General features: G+C 37.6%; 1 protein-coding gene across 1 annotated transcript in view; it reads right to left on the reverse strand.

Moving 5' to 3' along the window:
- Positions 1–1,324: 1,324 nt before the first annotated feature.
- Positions 1,325–24,518, reverse strand: part of LOC128850262 (transportin-1-like) — a 74,043-nt gene continuing 50,849 nt past the window's right edge. Inside the window, 21 exon segments of the mRNA XM_054053269.1 lie at positions 1,325–1,432; positions 4,481–4,555; positions 7,094–7,193; positions 7,994–8,069; positions 10,889–10,984; positions 11,190–11,288; positions 12,324–12,411; positions 13,093–13,101; positions 13,103–13,252; positions 13,454–13,534; positions 13,536–13,572; positions 14,318–14,394; positions 15,704–15,769; positions 15,771–15,876; positions 16,841–16,920; positions 16,922–16,951; positions 16,953–17,068; positions 18,204–18,356; positions 20,261–20,441; positions 21,122–21,146; positions 21,833–21,856. Of these exon segments, the coding sequence (XP_053909244.1) occupies positions 1,325–1,432; positions 4,481–4,555; positions 7,094–7,193; positions 7,994–8,069; positions 10,889–10,984; positions 11,190–11,288; positions 12,324–12,411; positions 13,093–13,101; positions 13,103–13,252; positions 13,454–13,534; positions 13,536–13,572; positions 14,318–14,394; positions 15,704–15,769; positions 15,771–15,876; positions 16,841–16,920; positions 16,922–16,951; positions 16,953–17,068; positions 18,204–18,356; positions 20,261–20,441; positions 21,122–21,146; positions 21,833–21,856 (1,777 nt within the window).

Here is a 24,518-nt window from a genome sequence, read left to right on the forward strand (position 1 = left end):
TAAGCTTAGATTAAAGATAAAAACAGTCCTATATATTCTAACAAGCTTTTGCCTTTTTAGTACAACATTATGAGGTAGTTATGACATTGAGAAAGAATATTAAATATACCTGCTTTTGACCTAACAACTTCACTTTTAGGTGGATTAAACAAGATAGCCCCAGTGTCTCCTCAGTAATAACTGAGAATAATTGACAATTTTACCACTTTGTATTCTTCTTCATTAGGATGAAAAAGCCCCACTTATTTTGGAACTAAAACACCCTCATTTACGAATATGTAAATATTTGAAATTATTTTTAAACCATTGTTCAGATTAAACATGCAATTCGAACAATTTCTTATGTCACTGACAAATCTTAGGCTGACTTTTAAATAGATTTTCATTCAAAAACAAAACAGAATTGCATGATTCATTTCAATAATTTCAGTACAAAACTTATAGAGCAAGTATCAAATTTATATAAAGATTGAATGAATAAATTTATCTTGCCCTCTTTTTTGGGTTGTATAATAATCTCTTCACAGTATCACACTACACACAGGAACTTTGCTTTATACAGTGTGCATGAGCAACATACAAAGCAAGGTGGAATAATAGTACAAGTATTCTAGAATGCACAATCACTGTTCTTTGCTGAAGTTAAATCATTCCCCACACAGAACTATAACAATTCTGAATTGGTGCATAAAGTGGAATGTGGCAACAAGCAGCATATCAGCCTCCTTAAAACATGAGTCTCTATAGTCAGCCGTTACAGATTAGCATAACATCCTTTATTCAGTGCAAAGATTATCAAGTATGTGGTTAGGAAACATACTGGACTTCTAATGGCTGAAGTATCTTAACAAACTTACTCTCCTATCCTAGGGAAATATTCCTGCTTAGACCACATCCACCATCTACTAATTCATAAGACATAAGTGAGCCTGTGACTTTAGTATGATGTCTTGAGGATTATAATCATTATTTTGTTTATTAAACCTGAACAGGCACTTTGTTACATCTACGCTTCCAATGTTACCTTGATACACTACTGTGCATATCATACACTCACACACTCTCTCTCTAAAAATAAAAGAACATAGTCAGACAACTGCTTTTGTTACAGCTACCACCATTTAGGTACACTATAATATTTTTTTTTTAATTCTTATAGTAAGGAAAGATATCTGTTCCAGTGTATCTGAAAAATTTTAGCCTAGTGAATTAATTATGTTTCATATAATGTAAACAGGGGGGAAGTCTGTTATACAGCTCTGCTTAGCAAGGAAGATTTGTGTGCTCACCTCTAATTATGGGACTGCAGCTACAGTGCATGAGGCTAAACTCCATAGTAAGCTGCAAGGCGCTCTTTTAAGGGAAGAGGAAACTGGTCAGAGAAATGCCTCCAATTCTCATCCCCAACTTGATTTTTAAATCCATGAAGAATCTACAAATGAGTGGAGGGGAAGTCAAGATAATCATTAAAGAGCATATACACGATCAATATTTAGTAGCAACACATGCAGTAAGCCAAACACTGCTGGATTGTGCAAATGTCCATTTGAATTCCCCAGTTTAATATTTCAACAAAAAGCCCCACATTTCAGTTAAGGGTGACATACAGACTATAGCTACCCATGCAAATTAGTATAAAATATATAAATATATTCTATATAAATATACATGTACGCATGTATGTATTTTTAATGACTATAGTGACTTACAACCTAGAGTTCAGCCATTTCAGAATGCTAAAAATTTTTTCAATTGACATGATTTATGTGTTAAGATTCCTGTAGTCATGTTTTTTTAAAACGCATGATATGTTCTGGGAGGAAAGCTGAGCCAGAACCACAACCAGCATTTGACAGAATGTCAATTTCTAAGACAAATACAAAAGCATCCTGAGAGAGTTGTGTTTTTTTCCATGGACCCTCTAGACAACTATTACTAAAAAGGAAGCTATTAAAATCTTTTGTGTTTTGAAAGAACAAGGATCCACAGCAGTCAAAAGCTAGCATAAGAGTGGAATAGAAAAAAAAATAAATCTACAGGTTTCAGTCTGGAACCTCCAATGTAATAAATTAACTGAAAACTATGAAAATCAAATGATACTGTCAAAAAGGTCTTAGTGTTTTAGCTTGAAACCAGCAAGTTAAAAGGCAAACATATGAAAGAACAACAGCAGAAAAAAAGACTCCTCCTAACAGAAAATAATGCAGAGTGTTTAAAGTTTTGGGTTGTTTTTCTTTTTTAAACTCAAGGATACTGAATTGTGGAACAGTCTGTCATGAAAACATCCTCACAAAAATGGCAATGTCAAAGTTCATGGTATTGAGTTCACCCTCAACACAACTTTCTCGATCAGTGCTGTTCTTAAACAGCATGTAGCAATAATAACATCACAGCATCACCAGGTAATTTACTGCTGTTTTCCCTGAAATAGACCTTCCACAGGCAGATTAATCTCTCTTTCCTAACCCAGAGTCTGATTAGTCAGCTGCCATGAAACTACCAAAAAAATCTAAGAATGTTCATGTACAATAAAAGGAACATTTTTTTTTTAAATCATCTTCCAGTACAGCAAGTAAGCTTCAACTACAGTCTTCAGATATCTTGCTTCTATAAAACACGATACAATTCTTCAAGTATGCATTGGATCTCAACACTGGCAGCTCATCTAAACATGCTTTCAGAAGGAGTATTTTCTCTCTCATCTCTGATGATCCAAACAAACCAACCAACCCACCCACCCCAAAGAAACAAACGCTGGACAATCCACTAGCAAGAGAAAGACCTCATGGGAATACAAAAAGTTTTTTCTATTGTTCCTAAAAGGCACAATTATCGTTGCAAAAACATGTAACTGGACTACAGTAATCACATATTCAGCTAGCATAAAAACTCACTCCAATGAGGAAGCAATCTAAAAAATTTGCATGCAATTACTTGAAGAAAGCTTTGTTTCCTTTCTTGCATGACAAAAAGCACAAAAGAATACACTTTAAAAAACAAGGATGTCCTTATGCCAAGTGACCAAGAGACATAGTGTCTATTTTGAATGCATTAGATCCCACATGGATATCCTGGAAAGAATCTGAAAAAGAGGAGCATAGCTTATTGAAGCAAGTAATGAAAGCTGGAGGACTAGGACAGAAACATGTACTGAAACTGCTGTGGACAATCATCACAGACAGCATCCTGGATTTTATTTTAAGCTTGTATTTGCCATTTCCTTCTACTGATGCTAGAATACTCACAGCCATGCATTTCCTGACCCTGATGGTCTTTCGAAGAGATACCGAAAATGCCGGCAAATAAAACTCTCTAAGACTTGTTTGGGAGTTTTAGAGAAGCCTCTCAGATAACTGGTCTCCTAACTAGAACACCAAGATTTTTGTCTTTGCTCCTCAAGATGAGATTCAAAACTTCTAGATTCTGTTCCAATGTTCACATCTGGCATTACGTGAAAAGAAAGTGCCAATGCTGACCCATGATCCAACTACATACTTAGAAATATGCTCTATTTTAGCTTTAAGAGGACTATTAACTTTTGACATACATCCTTCCTAAAAACAGATATTTCACTTTACAACATACATAGCCACGCTACTGAACACTAACAGCATCTGTTCATGAAAATGAAATCATTTAATTTTGTTCTGGGTTTTAACCTAAGACACTAGTGCCAAAACACAATATATTACTTTCTAGATGGGGTTTGGATTTTTTTCCTTTGCTTATTTCACACTAGGCAAACGGTCCTTTTGCTTAAATTCTATTGATAGTTTATCCAGGGATGCGTTCTTGGCTATCACTGTCCATTAGTTTTTTGAAGACTTGCTTATGCAATAGGGATTCTGAGGAGGAATAAGCAATCCTAAAACCTTATTTTCAGCTGAAACAAGACAAACAGATCAGGATACCACTGGAAGATTTTTTAATTTGCAGTTTTCTAAATATTTCTCAAAAAAATAAAACATGGGGGGAAGTCTTGAACCACACAAAGAAAAGAAAAGAAAAGAAAGAAAAGAAAAGAAAAGAAAAGAAAAGAAAAGAAAAGAAAAGAAAAGAAAAGAAAGAAAAGAAAAACAAACCCCAAAAAAACACCACCACCCCCCTCAAAAAAAACCCCCGAAGTCTTCTATGTGGTATAAAAAGCCCCTGTTCTTCTAAATGCAGTCAAAATGTAGTCGTTTGGATATTATGAAAAGCTCTTTGAGGATGATTATCCTTTCAAATAAATTCTCAAGTGGGCTTTTCAACATTTTTAAAAAGAGTTTTGAAATAACCTGAAAGCAGAAAGCATATAAGAATATATAGGTAAAATAACTTCAGATTTTTATGATATTTTGCCTGAAAGTCCATGACTTTGAAAGAAAGCTTTCATGACCACAAATACAGTAAGTGCTAATAGTAGAAAGAGAAAGCAAAAAAGAAACAGAGGATCCAAAACAACCACAGTTCACATATACTGTCATACTAGAAACATTACCTTACAGAACATGTCTCGGAGATCATCTTTTGGGCTAATCCATGATGCAACAGCATCACAAAAAAAAATAAAGTCCTATAAGATTAAACAATCACATAGGTTAGAAACCTCAATTTATAGGTCTAAAAATCATGCTAGATGTTCATTCTATGAATTATGCAGGGTATTTGATCCTAATTCACAACTGATTTTGGATTTACGTTTAGGAATAGCTTTGTTTAATCAGGTTTTTGATTAAATAAACCACAGTTAAAAAAACCAAACAAATCAAAACACCTCCATCCCTTCCACACCACACTTGTCTAACTAATTCTTTCAGTACACATGCCAAGTTTGAGTACCAATCATCCTAATAACAATCAACAAACTCAAGACCACATTCACAACTCACTCTTGCATATTTCCAGTTGGGTACAAAGATACATATTTCTTTAAGCAGAGACAGAAGTTGTTTCTGAGATACACAAAATGTTTATCATACAGGTTCAAAACTAAAGCCACCCCAAATCCTTATGTTTAGTTCATCTGCTGTCATGAATTACCTCCTACTACACCATTAAAACATCAGTCTTCATCATAAGTTGATAATGCACATGTTTTTGGATAGGAACTGAGGATAACAATTACATAGGAGACGAGCTGGGATAATGAAGAGTCCTTATTTACTCGCTCTCTTTAAGCCGTGTGAAAGAACAAATGGACAGCAGAAGAGGAAATGCTAAGTACAGAACAAGGGATAAATGAAATGAACGGAAAAATTCAAAACAAGACAGAGCCTCAATTCTTGTGTTTCAGGAAGAAGTATTCCAGGCAGAAGAGAGGGAAATTCATCTTGATAAAAGCCTGTGGATGCTCTCTACTGGGATTTCATTAAAGCCTTTGACAGTGTTTCCCACAGCATTCTCCTGGAAAAGCCGGCAGCCATGGATTGGGCAGGCATATACTTCACTGGGTAAAACACTGGCTGGATGGCCGGGCCTAGAGAGTGGTGGGGAATGGAGTTCAATCCAGTTGGAGCCTGGTCACAAGTGGTGTCCCCAGGGCTCTGTGCTGGGCCCAGTCCTGTTCAATGTCTTCATCCATGATCTGGTTGAGGGAATCAAGTGCTCCCTCCGTCAGTTTGCAGATGACACCAAGTTGGGTGGAAGCGTTGATCTGCTTGAGGGTAGGGAGGCTCTGCAGAGCGATCTGGACAGGCTGGATCCATGGGCCCAGGTAAATTGTATGAGGATAAGAAGGCTAAGTGCCGGGTCCTGCACTTGGGCCACAACAACCCTGTGCAGCTCCAGGCTTGGGGAAGAGCAGCTGGAAAGCTGCCTGGTGGAGAAGGACCTGAGGGTGCTGCTCTACAGCAGCTGAACATGAGCCAGCAGTGGCCCAGAAAGCCAACAGCATCCTGGCTTGGATCAGCCATAGGGTGGCCAGCAGGAGCAGGGAAGGGATCGTCCCCCTGGACTCAGCACTGGTGAGGCCACACCTCAAATTCTGGGTTCAATTTTGGGCCCCTCAATCCCAGAAAGACATTGAGGGGCTGCAGCGCGTCCAGAGGAGGACAACGGAGCTGGGGAAAGGGCTGGAAAACAAGGGTTCTTGAGAGCAGCTAAGTGCCCTGGGGTTTTTCAGTCTAGAGAAGGGAAGGCTGAGGGGAAACTTCATTGCTCTCTGCAGCTCCCGGAAAGGAGGTTGTAGCGAGGTGGGTGCTGGTCTCCTCTCCAAAGTAACAAGTAACAGGATGAGAGGAAATGGCCTCAAGTTGTGCCAGGGGAGGTTTAGATTAGGCATCAGGAAAAAATTCTTTACTGACAGAGTGGTGAAGCACTGGCAGAGGCTGCCCAGGGCAGTGGTGGAGTCTCCATCCCTAGAGGGGTTTAAAATCTGTGTAGATCTGGCATTTCAGTACATGGTTCAGAAGGCATGGTGATGTTGGGCTGATAGTTGGACTTAATGATCTTAGGGGTCTTTTTCAACCTCAATGATTCTGTGAATCTCTTATTAATTTTCCTCTTAGAAAAAATTACATTGGTACAGCTTTACTTTGGATCTGCAGAGACTAATGAGCAAGTCATATTCTATTCTTGAGATATACTATTTCTTTTAGAGATGCATCTTCCTTGTCATACTATTTAAGCAAAATATCCAAAGTTGAAACAGAATCTCCACTATCCAAGTTTTAAGAATGAAGGGGTGAATATTGGTTTTGTTCTGTTTGTTTTTTAAAAGTCTAGATCACATGTGAAAAATAGGTTTTAGCATGTCAGATTTTGCCTTTTATTTTCATATATAGCCTCAACATAAAAGACTGACAGAAGTATCAAAATACAGTTTAAGGTCATTATTTACATATTCTTTGCAATAAAGGACAAAAAAAGAATTTAAGAACACTGTCCTTTTCCCATACGTGATAACTCCTGAAGCAGAAATCCAGAATTATCATGATATGTATCATTTGAAATATAAACATTTTGTCCTCCTTGATGTCAAAAAAAGGAGATACAGTATGTACTAGAGGGAATCAACATCAAGCTAATCTCTTTCATACTCCATATACAGCTTTCACTAAAATCCACATGAGTAAACAAAAAAAATAAATTACGATCTATTTATGTATCTTACTTGGACTACTCCACTGGGGTTGACAGAGATCATGGTACATATCCCACGGAATGCTGAATCCTTTTCCTCATTGTCTCTTATGTTTCGCAGAGAGGTGCACCTAGTAATTGAAGAGCAAAACTTATCTAATTCTATTACTTTTTCATTCAAATAAGTCAGAACTAGATGTCAGTATTTGATGGAATAAGTCACACTGATAAGATTTTCTGAAACACTATTTTGAACACTTAGAAAGATACTTGTTGCACAGTCTTTACAAGTATATTCCCATTAGGTATCATGTCCAGAATCTTGTTTTCTGTTGCACTATATACAGTTGGAAAGTGTGACCTGTATTCCACTAAATACAAAAGAAACATGTATATGAAATATTTATAGAAACTACCATTACTAGAAGCAGAACATATATTATTGCAATATGAATTATATCAGATAAAACAGAACAGTTATTTAACTTTTACAGCAGCAAGCAAGCTATTTTATACATAAGTCTAGAAACATATTCCATACAGCAATTCAAACCTCAGACTGAATTTAAGTAAAGTAATACACAGTTTAAATTTTACAGTATTTGCATGCATTGTATTATCATTCTGGTGGATTTTAAAATGCTCTTTCGTAGTCAAGCTTTAACACGCAAGCATGTGACAGTCTTATCCCATGCATAAATTAGTTGTTAGCCACAACATAAAGAATACATAAAAGTGCTACTAAAAGCTCATAAATCTGATAGGACAAGATTAGTCACATGGTTCGCAATGATTAAGGATTGAGATTATGTAACCAACTGAAAATATATCTAAAAGTGAGATAGAAGACAGAAAGAAAGGCAGACAGAAAGAAAGGCAAGAAAGAGTGAAAAAAAATGAATTAAAAAAAAAAAGATTGAATAATACACACCAGGGTCTTATAAACTGCTGTAGCATGGGGGCCACCTCTTGAGGACAAACGTAACCAAGACGACCAATTGTTATTGCTAAGGTAATGCAATCATGGTTATACACCACCAAACGTCACCCAAGACATGAGCAAATGAGGGGGAAGGAGAAAAAATAAAGAAAAAAACAACAAATAACTCAGAAACAGAAGCCAACAGAATCTGTGTATGATAGTAAACATAAGATTTCACTAGTGCTGTTTATTACTACCCCCTAAATAAGAGGCAGCAACATATATGGTATACTCTCCAGGGTAAAATAAAAATTAAAGAAAATGAGAGAACACCAAAAAAAACCCCAATTTAAAATTCAAAGGCTTTCTGATGTGAGTAGTCATTCTGCCCTCTTCTGAATCATCTCTTATACTAAATTTACCTACCATAAACTTCAAAGTTTTTAATAAAAAGTACTATTATAGATATTCTTGACAGAAAGGAATTAACAGCTTTCAGTTTTAGTATCAAATAGTCCTAAACATTTTATTTTTTCAACATTTGAATTAAAGATTTTATTAGGCCTACTATCTATCAGTAAAAATATATTTATAAATACTTTCCATTGAATATATTATGGTCTATCCAATAAATGCTAAATAGATTATACACTCCTCTAAGAGCACCAAATATTTGTTTTCTTCATAATCTTGTAGAGAATTTAAAGTGGTTGCTAACTCACAGCAACTGACTGCAGAAAATTAATTCTTTAGTCCCAATATTTCTTCTGTTCAGAAAAGGCTTCCTCATAAAAGTTGTATAAGAATCTGTTTTCCAATAGAAAAGCATAAGGACACATGAAAAGCAAACCCACTACTTTGGATGGTTAGGTAATATGGTCCTTTGTTCTGAGGGCAGACTGAAGAAAATGTCATCATGGAAATATGTTTTAATGGTGTTTGCTCAACTTACAAAAGATTAATTTTTAGAAAAAGGAGGTGGGGAATAACATATCAATGTATTTTGCTTCAAGTAATCCTGATAATACTAAAATCCAGCAGATTTATATGATGCAGAGAAAGGAAGCCTATGTTCAAGGGACATACTATGGAACACTAATTAACAGGCATTTGTGAACAGTTTCATGAAACATGCAATAAAGCAGATGATGCTTTCTCCAATAAAAGTTTAGTGTAGGATATACTAGTAGTTTGAAACATACTCATTCCATGAAAGCTATTGCTCACTATTTTGCTCAGACATTATTCAATTTCAATATGCAGTGTCTCCAATTTTCAGCAGATCTAACTTACAAAACTGCATTTGAAGTTCTACTTTCAAATGAAAATACACTTTTTAAAGGTTTATCTAATTTCTCAGAGCTACAGTTTGTACAAGGAATAGTAATTTCTGTCAAAATTTAACTTTTTGCATGCACTCATTATTTTCTATGCAACTACTTTTACTTAAGGTGGTCTCATATGTTTCCATAGAAATGCTTTCATAGCTCATTACATAACACCTAAAATAGAAAATGGTAATACTCTTGCACATATCAAGGGCATGCAGCACAATATCCATATCCCACAGAAACTTTATTATAATCACACCACACAACATTTATTTGCAGTTATGCATCCACATTTAAAGTAACTATTAAGATACTAAGAAAAAAAAAGGCAGCATTTGGATGCTTCAAAAAATTCTCTAGCAGTGATGAAAATAAACACTTAAGCACTGGATGCTTCTCAGTTACAGGTATTACATACAGACAAAGGAGGCTAGGGGAAAGAAAATTTTATATTGCTATACTATTCCATGGTGTGTTTCATAACAGTAGTTATTTGCTCTGAGATTATCTTTTCAAAAAGTAGTACCTATAATACATCAGACAACTAGGCAATTTTTCCTTCAAGTTCACCCTCCATACTAAAAAAACAAGGGGTGGGGTGTAAAGAATATTAGAGGAAAAATATGCATAAAGAAATCTCTGTCCAATTTATCCCGTGTTTAGCTCAAAAAAAAAAGTAACTGCAGCACTGAATTTGCATAATATTCAGTTATGCCAGATATAATGGCTAAAGTATCTTTTTCCTTACAATAAAGTTTTCAAACAGAAAAAAAAAGTCAAAAGGTTCTCAATTAGTAAAACAGTAAACCAGATCCCTCTTAAGTTATTAACAAAGTTTTGCTAAAGTATGGAAGATGCTCTTCATATCAGAACATGCCCTCTTATAAATGCAAAAGAAACAAGCCTCAGAAATTCTGATTCAACAGGTATTTGGGGACTGCTCCCAATTTGGAAGGCAAATCTGCTGGCCAGAACATATAAACATGCATGCCACTGTTAGACTTCTTTTCAGAAATTTGTGTGACCAGGTAATAGAAGTTATACGTATATTTCAGTTATGTTGTGGTAAAGCTGCCATCAGAGATCTAGATTGTTGAGCATATTACTACAAATTAATCTTAAAAAAAAGCACATTTTTTTAAAATTCAAAGAGTTCATGATTTGTTTTATATATGCCAATTACATTTGTTTCAAACACTAGATATACATAGATATACAGTACACATGTAAGGACATGCATATATTAAAATCAGTGTAAAGCCACTAAGTCTTTAAGTGTTACTGCATACATTTGACATATTGTATACATAAATAAAACTGGAAGAGTACTTAAATAGATGATAAATAAATATAAATTGTTATAAAGGTGAGAAAGCAATAACCTTAATAATCTAGATATATGATACATGTTTTGCTGCTAGGTTGAGACTTGTAAGACCTTCTGCAAAACAGAATTCTTTTTGCTTATAAAAGCCAAATACATAGCAATAAAATAAGTTCTATAAAATTTTTAAATCACTATAAAAAATAATCTCTAATTTCCTTCACGATGAATGGTTCAGTTTGTGGGTACCTGTGTTCTCTAACAATGTCTTTGGTGTGTTGGGTCTGTTAATTATTTCTACAAGCTGGTGCAACACCATTGGAATATACGGCTGCATCTCTATACCTGAAACATCCAAAAAGAACATTCAGAAGAAATGACCATTAATATACATAATCTATTAAGATCTGGTATATTGAACTTACTGTCAAGGACAAGAATATAATGTTAACATTTAAATTCAATTTGAAAGTAGCCACTAAAAATAAAAAAACAGACAAACCACTCTAAATGTGCAAAAATTCAAAGAAAAAAAAATTAAAATCTTAACCCATCTGGATGGAGATTTCCCCAATTGCCCAGGTGGCATTGTTACACACAGAAATGAATTCAGGGTTTAGGTTGGTTCCCAAAATAGGCATGAAATCAGCTAGAAAGAACAACATTTTAAAATCTCATCACACAATACAACCATCTTGTTCCACTACTGTAAGATCACAAAGAGGGGGGAAAAAAGTTTATTAAAAAAATAATGTAAGCATATTTTAATTATTGTAAAGCATTACACAGGAATTAACAAGAGCTATATTGCTATATTTCTGCTATATATCAGATTAACCTGGATTTTACAACCAAAGCAGATCAATGTAAATATTTTCAAACTATGATTTAAAAATATTTCTAATAGGCTTTACCTTTATGTCACTCTACAAACCTTGCTCCCCTTCCTGGGGGGAGAAAAAACCGCAAGCACCTCCCACTCCACCCCAAAAAAACCAAAAACACACACACTCCCCCAAAAAACTCAACAGTCAACAAAAATGAATACTAGAAAGCAAATCACAGCTTTGATTACATTTTAATAAAATATTAGTCACAAAAAATAAATTATAACATCTGCCAAATAGATTTTAAATTCCAAACCTCTCCAAGCATTTATTTGTTAAGATAAATATATCTCAAGAGTATCTGAGGGAAGATACCATGAATATTGTGGAAGTGTATTAACTGATGCTACTTCCCTACTGAAATTAAGAACAAAACGAAAAACAAACCCAAATCTACCCCCTAGCCAAGTTTTCTAATTTCGATATATATAAATTGTATGGAACAGTAGATTCTAGTAAAACAAAAAAGCCACAAAATCAAGAATTTATCAAAGAAAGCAACTGATCTAACTGAATTCTACATGCATCTGTTTTGCTGTATTCCAGCACAACAGGAAGCATGTTACATTATAAAAATCAAACAGCAAAATGAAGTTTTGCACTGTCAACAAAAAGAACAGGTCTTAAACATGCAGTTCAAAGGAGAAAACACTACAGACCCTTACTGATAAATGAAAATGAAAATTTACACCACCGTGACAAGGGAAGTAACAGAAAAGGGAACTTAACAATGGCTAAATCAGTCTCTTACATTTTACAATCTGATGTTAATTATTTAATATGTAAAAGAAACATACCGATGCAAGGCTTAACATGCTGAAAACACGCCTTTGTCAGATCACCTAACAATGCAAAAGAACTCTGCCGTACCTCAGGCATTTTATCCTAAAGAGAAGAAGAAAAAAAACCCCTGACAATTCCAGAAGTGTTTCCAATTCTTCTTAGAAAGAAAATCTTTGGATTTGTGGTAGGTTGACCTTGGCTGGCTGCCAGGTGCCCACCAAGCCGCTCTCTCACTCCCCTCCTCAGCAGGACAGGAGGAGAAAATAAGATTAAAAACTCATGGGTTGAGATAAAGGCAGTTTAGTAAAGAAAAGCAAAGGCCATGCACGGACGCAACGGAACCAAACACATTTATTCTCTACTTCTCATCTGCAGGCAATGTCCAGACACTCTCCAGGAAGTAGGGCCTCGGTACACGTAGCAGTTGCTCCAGAAGACAAGCACCTTAATAACAAATGCCCCCCTCCACCTCCTTTCTCCTAGCTTTTATTGCTGAGCAGATGTCATGTGGTATGGAATATCCCTTTGGTCAGTTGCGATCAGCTGTCCTGACTGTGCCCCCTCCCAAGATATTGCCCACCCCCATCCTGCTGGTGAGGAGGGAATGTTGGAGAGGCAGTCTGGATGCTGTGGGAGTGCTGCTCAGCAGTAGCCAAAACACCAGTGTGTTATCAACACCTTTCTGGCTACCAATACACAGCATAGCACTGCGGGCTGCTATGGGGAAAGTTACCTCCATCCCAGCCAGACCCAACATAGGATTGAACAGGTTACTCATCTCACCTGCATGCAATTGGTACATTAGTGTCAGGACATTGCTGCGGGCCACTAGCTGTTCAATGTTGCCTCCCAGTCCTTCAGCTAAACCACTGAGCAAATCAAGAGCTACAATCATGAAATCTTTATCTGGAGCCTCATATTGGTCTGGCTGAGCATTGTGCAACTGCAACAAATAAGTATGCATTTTCAAAACAAGTATTACATTTTCTCAGGTACACACAAATGTAAAATCAAACCAACAAAAAATTAGTTTCACAACTGCAGCTTCATTTATGTGTTCAATGGCAAACTTGTAACTTTATATGGTTAATACATTGGTTGTAAGGAGATATTCTGAAACATTAGAATAGCAACAGAAAAATACCATGGCTTGTGCAAGAGTCTTCTGCACCAGATTTACACAACGCTGGTACACAGGTTCACAGTATGGAAGAAAGCCAGACTGCCAAGGCAGTAGCAACTGATGACAGGCACTGGAATAAAAGAAAAAAATTTAAAAACAGAAGAGTAAGAGAGACACACTAACTTTCCTCACCTCCCCAAAGTACCTATTACTTGGCAGTGGTAAAATTAAAAGCATTTTTAATAAGTTACTTGTGAGTATACTTAAGTAAAAGCAACCTAGAAAGGCAGTACCTATTAGCTGAGCCAAGGCATCTGTTAGGTAATTGTTACTCTCCCCTACATGTATCAGTTGAGAAAATTTCTCAGAAGTAGCATCATCTTAAGAGGTGGCCAAGAAAGTTCATATGAAGACAGTTATTATAATTCAGTTAGCATTTACACTAAACTTCAGTATCTTGACCACAGTCAAGCCCTAAACTTTACCCAAAAGTTATGAAACTAATTTCTCTAGAAGAGTTTTACTGCTTCGCACATGGAAAGTATTACAGAATCGACTACATGGTCTGGGTTCATATGTTCAGCCTCTCTGATAATAGTTTGTAATGGAGGGATGAAGGGAGAGCAAGGAGAGAGAAGACAAGAACATGGGGATGGAACAATTTTTTTTTTTAAAAGAACTGCAAAGAAACACTCAAGAATGGCGAAAATTAATCTAAATGATTTTCTCACTGCAGTCATAATATTTTCTCCAAATGGGAAATACCTAAACACGATCAGCTTTTATAGTCAACACTTCCTAGTAGGATCATCCTTTACTAAAACAGGTAATTCCTAGAAGTTCTTAATACAAACATACTCAAATTTTAACATTTACCTCCAATAAGGGAAGAGATCTTTATCTTCATCCTTCAACATGTTCCACTTCTGGATTAATGGAGGCATTAGCATCTGAATATATTCCTGTTTGGGATGAAAATGCACCAGCTACTGAAACACTTTAATTGCATACTAGTTTATTTCAAAGCTAGAAAATTTATATAATAAGAATTGATATATTCTACATTTTCAGCAAAAGAAATTTGATGTACTGTAATTCAATCATTGCTGAAATATGTAGAAGTAGTTAATTATTAGAATATACAAGTTATGGTCTTAAGATTTTTTTTCTGAAGCACATAAGTAACTTTGGCAGAATGATTTTTTTCTTCCAGGTTTGGCTTCAGTCTAGCAACTTTTATATAGCTGATGGTTTGTTACAAAATCTATAGGGCCTACAGAAAACATTTTTACCAGCAATGCAGTCCTGGATGCGCATCTACCATCTGCTTTTCTCAACCATCTCTCATTGCCCTGATGCAACAATCCTGTAGTACCATGGTTCCCAGAAAGTATTTAAACAGCTAACAGATGCTGACAGCGAATACTATGTCCAAAGATACAATATTCTAAGTGACTGAACAAAGTCCCACCATTAGCAGGTGCTCCCATTTAGCTTCCTCCTAGTGCTGTCAAATGTCAAACTGTCGGGGCCAGAGAGAGATTGAAAAAGATGTCCTTTGATAGTGTGGAGTCTTGGATGGCAATTAAAATGCCATAGCGACAACTCAGATTGTTTTATTATAGTGTGTATATGTCCAAGTGAAGCACTATAGAGAAATAAAGCAAATTTCAATAGCCATCATAAGATGCATGACATGTGCATATCCTATTAATGAACACGTGGTACAATACAAAAAGCCTGTATGCTATCTGTGCTTTGTCCAAAGGATTCTGTGCTTTTATATATAAAATGCATATCTCCCACACTGATAAAGCAATTTTTAATGATGATGTGCTCCAATGTATTGGAAAGACTAACAGAGCGGCTTAGCTATACTGAAAGTGGTTACAACCCCCCCCCCAGCATTAGAAATTGTCACACACATTCTACCAATTTCTTTAAAAGTCCCATTTCATATCTATATTGATTATGCATCTCCTCTAAGCTGAAAAATTCTGAGAAGGAGAAAAGAGAGTCAGGATAATGAGAAGCACATTTCACAAGCACACACACGCACACAAAATTGGTTAGTCAAAATGGGGAATATTTTTGTAATGGGAAAATTACATGCAGTCTATGTATTTTACATGTAAATATCTATTATTATTGGAAGCCTACACAGAAAGGTCAGCATTTCTGTTTTAGAACATGTAAAGTACACTGTAAAACCCACCGACCAGTGTTTTGATATATGAACAAGTGCTTCTACAGAACATAAGGTATACTCACTGGTTTATTTAGATGATGTCCTACAGAATCTGCTAGAGTTCCTATAGCATCATAAAGAATGAGCAGGGTTTTTATGCTGGTATTTACTAAATGCGAAGACCAAAGTGTCAAGTATATACGCAAGATAAGGAACAAGCTCTGTACAAGCCTCCTCTTCTAGAGTAGCAAAGGCACTGGGAATGACAAAAAAACCCACCCCAAACAGGTCAGTTAGTATCTTTGAAAAAAAAAACAAACAACAAACCCAAACATAAAAGACAAGATCATCACAAAATGCCCCACACTACCTATTTCTGTTTAAACACAGAACTATATTAATCTTCAAAATAATCCAAAGTATGTTTTTCAAAGTGGTATTACTGAGATAAACTCAATCTATTTTGATTAAACAAAATATTCAACTCTTGCATTGTGATGAGAAAAAATTAAAAATATTCCTGTAAAACCTGTTATGTATACATGTTACAGAACTAATTCTGTTTTATGAAGAAACTTTTTTGGCAGTCTGCCATTACACTCCTGCCCCACACAAACTGACACATAAGAGCTTTTTTTGTTGAACTTCCTGTGGCAAGAGGCATACCCATATCCATTTTTTTTCTAAATATCAGCAGACAAGGGGGAGAAGGGAATCTTACCTCCAAGGACCTCCTTTCAAGAGAAAGGGAATATCCCTTGAAATAACTGCAACACAAATGTTTTGGTAATCCTGAGCTAAATATAAAAACATCACTAATGCAAGAGGATAGCTTTACTTTGTTACTAGCATTGACCTTGTTCATAAACATATAAACGCCAGATTTCTGGTCACTGAAACTTAAAACATTGAAAATAACAAGTGTCACATACAGATCATTCTTTTTACTGCAATAGATTGCTTAGTTTGGTGATTCATATACTCTGAAAACAAAATGGACAAGAGAAATACAAATTAAACTTTTTTCATTTATTACAACTTTGAGTAATTTATGACTACTTCAGAAGAAGCTGAACTTACTCCAATTTAAAAGGAAAAAAAAAAACATTAAGAGCCGAAATGGATTCATTGCATTAATTCATTGATAAAGGCATTAAAATAGTTTCCCCATGAAAATACGGTGTCATGGACAATGCTTTTTTGTTTAAGCTTTGGCTCACCTGCAGGCAGCTTCTTGTACTCTCTTGTTGCTATCCAGAATACGCTTTAGCAACTCAGTCATTAATGGCTTCAAGTATGTGTTCTGGGGGTTGACTAACTACCCAGTGTGCCATAGCGACTAAGAGTCCAGCATGTAATGGAGCGCACAAGAGCCTTTTTGTTAGAGAGGCACTGAATAAGGTGAGGAATTAGCTCAGGAAGATATGGAATCATACCCTGCATGCAGCCTAGAAGGAAAAATACAGCAATTACAGTAAAGAATTAGAAAACTAATAGAACTTTGTTATTTCCTGAAGGGAAATATTTTCATCCTCTATCACATAGTAATACATAACATAAAATTAGGTTGACTTGCTAAGTCCTTAAAGGAAACCTCACCATAAACAATAATTAAAATCCGCAAATTTATATTAATTTCACTACATTTCTACTTCAGTGATTCCCCAATCCTCAGAAATACTGCTTTATTAAATGAAGTATAGCAAGAACATCCAAATAAAAATTAGTTTATAAAGCTTGGAAGTCTTATGCCAATCTACTCAGAGTGACCAAGACAACAAGTAGAGACAGATTAGGCCTTTATAACAAATCATTGTATCATTAAAAAGGATTCCTCAAGATATTTTATTTTCTTCTTGTTTCTCCTAATATCACACAAATACTGACCAGCATAAAAGATACACACTTCAAGTCAGCAAGGGCAGTAATACGCTTGAGATTTGTCAGAAGTACTAACTATTACCTGCTTGACTTGAAATCCAAGCCAACAAAATGTTTTGTAGCAACAAAGAAAAAGTATGTTCGCTGTATGAAGAGATAGATAATCCAGGCATGGACCTAAACATATTCCTGCAGTTTGCAAAGTGGACAGAGATGCTGGAAATACAGGCAAAAAGCCAAGCCTATGAGCAAATATGAAGAAATGGAAGTTATCACATTTAAATCAGAGAATCGTCCACAAAAAAGCAGCTCAGGGCACCAAAGTCACATGACCAGTCTTCTCCATTTCTGAAAACACCAAATGAAATGTAAGAATCAAATTTATTAAATATTCTTCTTGTATCAAATCCAGGTAGTACTTATTGACCAGACCTATAAATATATGCTGCAGAGTTAAAAAGGATAATTTCTTTTATTCCTCCCCAAGTTATTTAGGTCTCCAGAGCATGCATAGATTTGAAATGAAAAAATTAAATGAATAACTGCAGTCACCAAATAGTAGATTGTACAGATTAATCGCTAAAACCAAATCAGCTAAGGATGTATACTTGGCTGCACAAGTAAATTCACCTAGAAGAAATCACAGAGCTGCTTTAGAAACCAATAAAATATTCAGCAACCTGATATGCACTGTTGCCTTACCTTCAGCAATTGCTCCAAGAACAAGGATACCAGATTCTTTAACTACCCATTCATGATGGAAGAGTAATTCCTTCAAAAGGGGCAAGATGTGTGGCAGAAGTTCATCACGAAATACATTAGCCAGGACATCTAGAGCAGCAGCAGAACATTTCCCTGAGGGGAATTAAGAGGTGTTAATCACTGCTTATTATACAAGCAGTTATAGTTAAACAGTACAATCTCCATTTTTACTTTGAGCTGGCCAGGGCATTAGGAGGAAAGACACTTCCATTTATCACAATACACAGGTCTCCACTGTGCTCTGGTACAAAGCCATAGCTCTTAGAAAGCAAATTTTGTGGCACTAAAAGGACTTATACACTGCGGATATTAAGCATCCACTGACAGGAACCACACCACTATATTGCAACATTATATGTACTACATAATTTCAGGATGGTATAACACTACACAAGAGGGAAGGTCTGTGGACATGAGCATAACATACTGGAGAAACTAAGGAGAAATAGCCTAAAAATATTAGCAAATGATTAAAAAGGAAATGTTCAAACATGATCCATGTCTCAAAGCAAAAAAGCAAAATAATCAACCTCCAGACACATAAATAAATTTGCTGGTCTTTGGCTCTGAGCTTTTATATCTTAGTCCCAATTCAGTGATACACCAATACAAAGAACATCACCACAAAATTTGAAAGGTTTTTAATCTCATATTTTTAGCACACAAAAGCTCATAAAAGAACAACTTCAAAGCATGATTCAGAATCCTTACTCTGATTTTCTGCTTGTGGTGTTGTCACGTCTAGAAAAGTAATGCTAAGATGGCTTTATAAAGAATGCTTGTATTACAGATTTGTACTGCGCTTTTTTTTTTTTCTTATTATGATCTCAGTTCCTTCTTAATCTGTCAGAAATTATCTAACTGGAACAAAAGTATATACAAAAGACCAACTAAATCAGAAAAAAATATATATAGCAAGTGTAACATGCAAAAATCCTTAAACTGGACCTAAACTGCTAGCAGGCCCAAACAGGACGACCAGACATTTTCAAGCTGTGATGTAGCAACTACTAGCATAGATGAGAGAAATACAAACTTTTTCTGCTCTGCTCCTAGATAATGTCACACAGTTTTGAATAAAACAAAACATGAGCCCCCAACTCAGAGCAGATCTCCAATGCAAGCAATAATAAAGAGCACAGACTTCTCCAAGACCAGTACCTGCTGCTTTCTGCTAAGACTGTTTCAGCTTTCTACTAGAGGAAAAAAATAGGGCAGGCTCCCATAATTTAGTTTACCAGGTCCTCATTAATAAGCAGTGCTGCTAATTGTCAGACTGCTGATGTTTCTTCTTTGTTCAAATTGGAAGTTAAATATAGAACACTGGATAGAAACAGGGCACAGAATTCTAAATTTCAGATAATCCAAATTCTCCCAAATTCAGATGACATAAAGAAAAATGGATTTCTTAACTGTTCTGTTCTCTCTCTTCCTAGTCAGCTTTAGCTTCCTCAGCATCTTAACCAAAAACTGTGGAACGTAGGGCCCCCCTCTGCTTTTCATACATATTTTTCAGAAATGTGTTATTTTAATTCTGCCATCTCTACACACAACAAGTACAAGACCAGCACTATGAATTTAAAACTATAAAAAAAAATACTTTACAAGAGATAGCATATCTGTGCTTATTTTCTCTAAAATAAAAATAATAATTATAATAAACCCCCCAGGTAATTAATGATTTGTATTATCTTGTAGAATTAAAAGTCAAAATCTCTTTTTAATTACATCCAGTAGATGTTTGCGGCTCTACTGACCATATGCCAAAATAAGAAATAAGCTGTACAGGTGGCTAGTTTTTGTCTATAGTTACATAGTCATAACATTACCTGAAAGACTCCCCCGTCTGACCCCAACTACCAATTATATCAGCAGATAGTTCTTTTTTCCGAAGAAAAGCCTTAGTATTCCTATACACAAACTCTTCTTTTCACTGTGGTTCTTGTATTATGCAAGTAGCTGTATTTTAAAACATTTTACATATTACTTTGACATACTTAAATTCCAGTCAGAAATAGTATCATCATCATCATCAAGATCATCATCATCATCATCATCTACAATATCATCTTCTTCATGCTGCTGAGCTACCTGCCGTGAACGATGAAAACGAGGTCTTATGTCCTGTTCGCTATCTGGAATAGCTTCATCTTCTTCAACATCCCCTGTCATCAAAATGTTTTATCAGATAAACTAGTGCAACTATATTGCTCAAGGAAGTTAAGAACATAGTATAAAATCCTGAACTAAATTGGCAAGCATATATGAAAAATTCACATCCCACTTCTGCTGCCCAGCTAACTAAAAATGCAATTGTTCCTGCATTCTGCGTAGTATTTACCAGAAAAATGACCAGGAAAATAGAAGCAAGAGTGGTAAGCTCACACAAAAGCACAAAGTGGCCCTTCCTGTTAAGAAATTACTCTTGATGAGAATGAATTATTAATAGAAGGAAGAAGTGATACAGAAAATTCTAGTACACAGACAAATACTGATAAAACGTTGTGATAAAAAAAGCTGTGTAGTTCAAGCTAGAAGAGCTAGAGAATTATTCTGAACATTTTTGTAAGCTGCATTGCTGTAGTAATTAATGGGTAAAGTATCCTACTCTCTGCCAAAATTGGGTGGAAGGGGACAGAGGCAAAGCGGGAAAGGCCACAGATTACTTTCAGACAAAACAAGGCAGCAGTCACATTTAGTTTTTGGAAGAGCACATCTTGCCCATAAAGCTAAATCGGCATTAGCAGATGGCATACCAGATCTGGCCTACCAGCTCAATCATTTTGATTTACAAGTCAGAAGCTAACCAGATATTGTTACTGAGTATAAAAAAAATCAATGCTTACCTTCAACAGAATAATATCGATCTCTGAATATTTCATACACATTTACAAGCACCAGGTATCAGTCTACAAAAAAATATGATACATGTCAAGAAGGAAGACCCTGTGATTACAGGACTGTCAGTCTCACCCAGTGCCTGGTAAAATTATGGAGAAGTTCATTCAGGGAGTTACTGAAAAACCCTTGAGAGACAACGCAGTCATTGGTCCAAGCCAGCATGGGTTCACACGGGAAAGTCATAGAATCATAGAATAGTTTGGGTTGGAAGGGACATTAAAGATCATTAGTTCCAACCACCCTGCCATGGGCAGGGACATCCCACTAAAGCAGGCTGCCTAAGGCCCATCCAATCTGGGCCTTGAACACCTCCTGGGAGCGGGGCAGTCCAAAAACACTCCCTGGGGCAACCCTGGGCCAGTGTCTCACCACTCTCATAGTGAAGAAATTCTTCCTAATGTCTAGTCTAAATCTGCCCCTCTCCAGTTTAATCCATTCCCCTGGTCCTATCCCCACAAGCCTTTATGGATAGCCCTCTCCAGCTTTCCTGTAGGCCCCTTCAGGTACTGGAAGGTCGCTATAAGATCTCCTCGGGAGCCTTCTCTTCTCCTGGTTGAACAAGCCCAACTCTCTCAGCCTGTCCTCGTAGGGAAGGTGCTACCAGCCCTCTGATCATCTTTGTAGCCCTCCTCTGGACCATTCCAACAGCTCCATATCCTTCTTATGTTGAGGATTCCAGAACTGGACACAGTCTTCCAGGTGAGGTCTCACAAGACAGGAATAGAGGGGCAGAGTCCCCTCCCTCGCCCTGCTGGCCACGTCTTTTTGATGCAGCCCAGGATACAGTTGGCCTTCTGGAGCGCGGGCACACACTGCCGGCTCATGTCGAGCTTCTCATCAACCAGCACCCCAAGTCCTTCTCTGCAGGGCTGCTCTCAAGCATGTCATCCCCCATCGCGTTTGAGAGCAGCCCTGCTTAACCAACTTAATTTCCTTTTATCACAAGGTCACCCATCTAGTTGACCAAGGAATCCAGGAATGATATGGAGGTTTTTGATTTAGCAAGCTTCTCATACTGTCTCTCACAGTATCCTTCTGGATAGACTGTCCAGCACACAGCTAGACAAGACCATAATACATTGGGTGAGCAACTGGCTGATGGGTTATAGTAAAAGGGGTTCCATCAGGCTGGTGGCCAGTCACTAGTGGGGTTCCCCAGGGCTAAGTTGTAGGGTAAATGCTCTTTAATGCTTCTATAAATGATCTGGATGCAGGAGTGGAATGTACATTAAGTAAGTTTGCTGATGATACTAAACTAGGAGGAGTTGTGGACTCCCTTAAGGGTAGAGAGGCTGTACAGAGAGATATGGATAGACCAGAGAGCTGGACAATCACCAACCGTATGAAATTCAACAAGAGCAAGTGCCAGATTCTCCACCTGGGATGGAGTAATCCTGGGTATATGTACAAACTGGAGTGACCAGAGCACTGCAAACAGGAGCAGGCAACCAGGTATGTGGCACGGCAGAGAAGTGTGGCGCGGCAGTTTGTGTGGTAGTTTGCGCAGGCAGGGCGAGCAGGGAGGGCACTCGAGCTCAGCCAGGAGGAACAGAGAACCATGCTGGCCACTCGGCAGAAAATCAGGGCTGCTCCAAGCTCCGTACCAGCCGTGACCAATGCAGCCTCCCAGACAGAGACCCAGTGGGTGCATGCTGCCACCCAGGTGCCGGGCTGCAGGGCGTGCCCCCCTCCTGCTTCAGTATCAGACACTAGTGAGGAATTCACCTGTGGGAGTTGCACTCGGGTGGAGGAACTCCTTCAGCTGGTGACAGAGCTCAGGGAGGAGGTGAGCAGGCTGAGGACCATCAGAGAGTGATAGATGGGGAGACTGACCACTGGAACAACACCCTATGCTCCATGTCTCAGACCCAACAGGAGGGCTGTATGACAGAGGATGCCCCATCCTCTCTGCATCCAGCCAAGGAGAGAAATTCAGGAGATGGAGGGAGTGGCAGCATGTTCTTGCCCAGCGCACAGGTGTGTCTGCCCTGTGCCAGCCTTAGCCTCCCAGGTTCCTCTGCGCAATAGATATGAAGGTCTGCCAGTGGAACCAAACCTCAACGAGGATGGTGGGTCCCACAGCCTAGAAATATTCCCCAGGTTAAGACTCAACAAGCCTTCCATTAAAATGGTATCTGATAAGAAGAGATGAGTTATTGTCATAGGGGACTCCTTTCTAAAGGGAACAGAAGAACTAGTCTTCAGACCAGACCCATTACACAAGGAAGTTTGCTACCTCCTGGGGCCTCAGTTAGAGATGTAGAGAGAAAACTACCAACTCTGGTCAGGCCCACGGATTATTATTCACTGCTGATCTTCCAGTTAGGCGGCAATGAAATCTCAACAGAAAATTTGAGAGTAATTAAAAGGGATTTCAGGGCCTTGGGAAGTATGATGAAGTGTTCGGGGACAGAAGTTTTCTCCTCTGTCATTCCTCCTACTGACAATGACGAGGGAAAGAATAGGAAGTGCTGGGAAATAAATAACTGGTTCCGAACCTGGTGTGAGGAGCAAAACATTGGGTTCTTTGATCATGGGTTGACAGGCAAATCACCAGGCTTGCTAACCAAGGATGGGGTACACCTGTCTCCTAGGGGCAAAAGGGTACTCGCCAAGAAGCTATCAGGGCTCATTAATAGAGCTTTAAACTAGACGTGAAAAGGGAGGGGGACAAAACCAGGCTTGATCGAGAAAAGCATGGGAATGTCACTCCAGTGTCTGAGGGACGGGGTGCTGGCAAGGACCTTTGGTCTGCACCTCACAGGAAGTGGGGAGTAGCACTTCAAATGGCACCACAGAAGGGTAGATAATTCAGTGAGTAGTTGCTTAGGAATTAGACTGTTCCCCTCAGGAGGTGTAGCTGGATCAACAGCCCAACTGAAGTGCATCTACACCAATGCACGCAGCTGGGCAACAAACAAGAGGAGCTAGAAGTTATTGTAAGACAGGAGGACTATGATATTATTGCTCTCACGAAACGTGGTGGGATGACTCGCATAACTGGAGTGCTGCTATGGGATGGCTACAAACTTTCAGGAGGGATAGGCTAGGAAGGAGAGGTGGTGGGGTAGCCCTCTATGTTAGAGAGAGTTTCGGCAGCTTCAAACTCATTGACGGTGATGATAGGGTTGAATGACTATGGGTGAAAATCAGAGGTGCACCTAATAAGGCAGATATTGTGGTGGGAGTATACTATAGACCACCCAGACAGAATGAGGAGGCTGACGAGTTATTCTATAAGCAACTGGGAGAAGTCTCACGATCGCTAACCCTTGTCCTTGTGGGAGACTTCAACTTACCAGATATCTGCTAAAAGTATAATACAGCAGAGAGGAAACAGACTAGGAGGTTTCT

Source organism: Cuculus canorus, chromosome W, assembly GCF_017976375.1.
Source record: "Cuculus canorus isolate bCucCan1 chromosome W, bCucCan1.pri, whole genome shotgun sequence".
Lineage (NCBI taxonomy): Eukaryota > Metazoa > Chordata > Aves > Cuculiformes > Cuculidae > Cuculus > Cuculus canorus.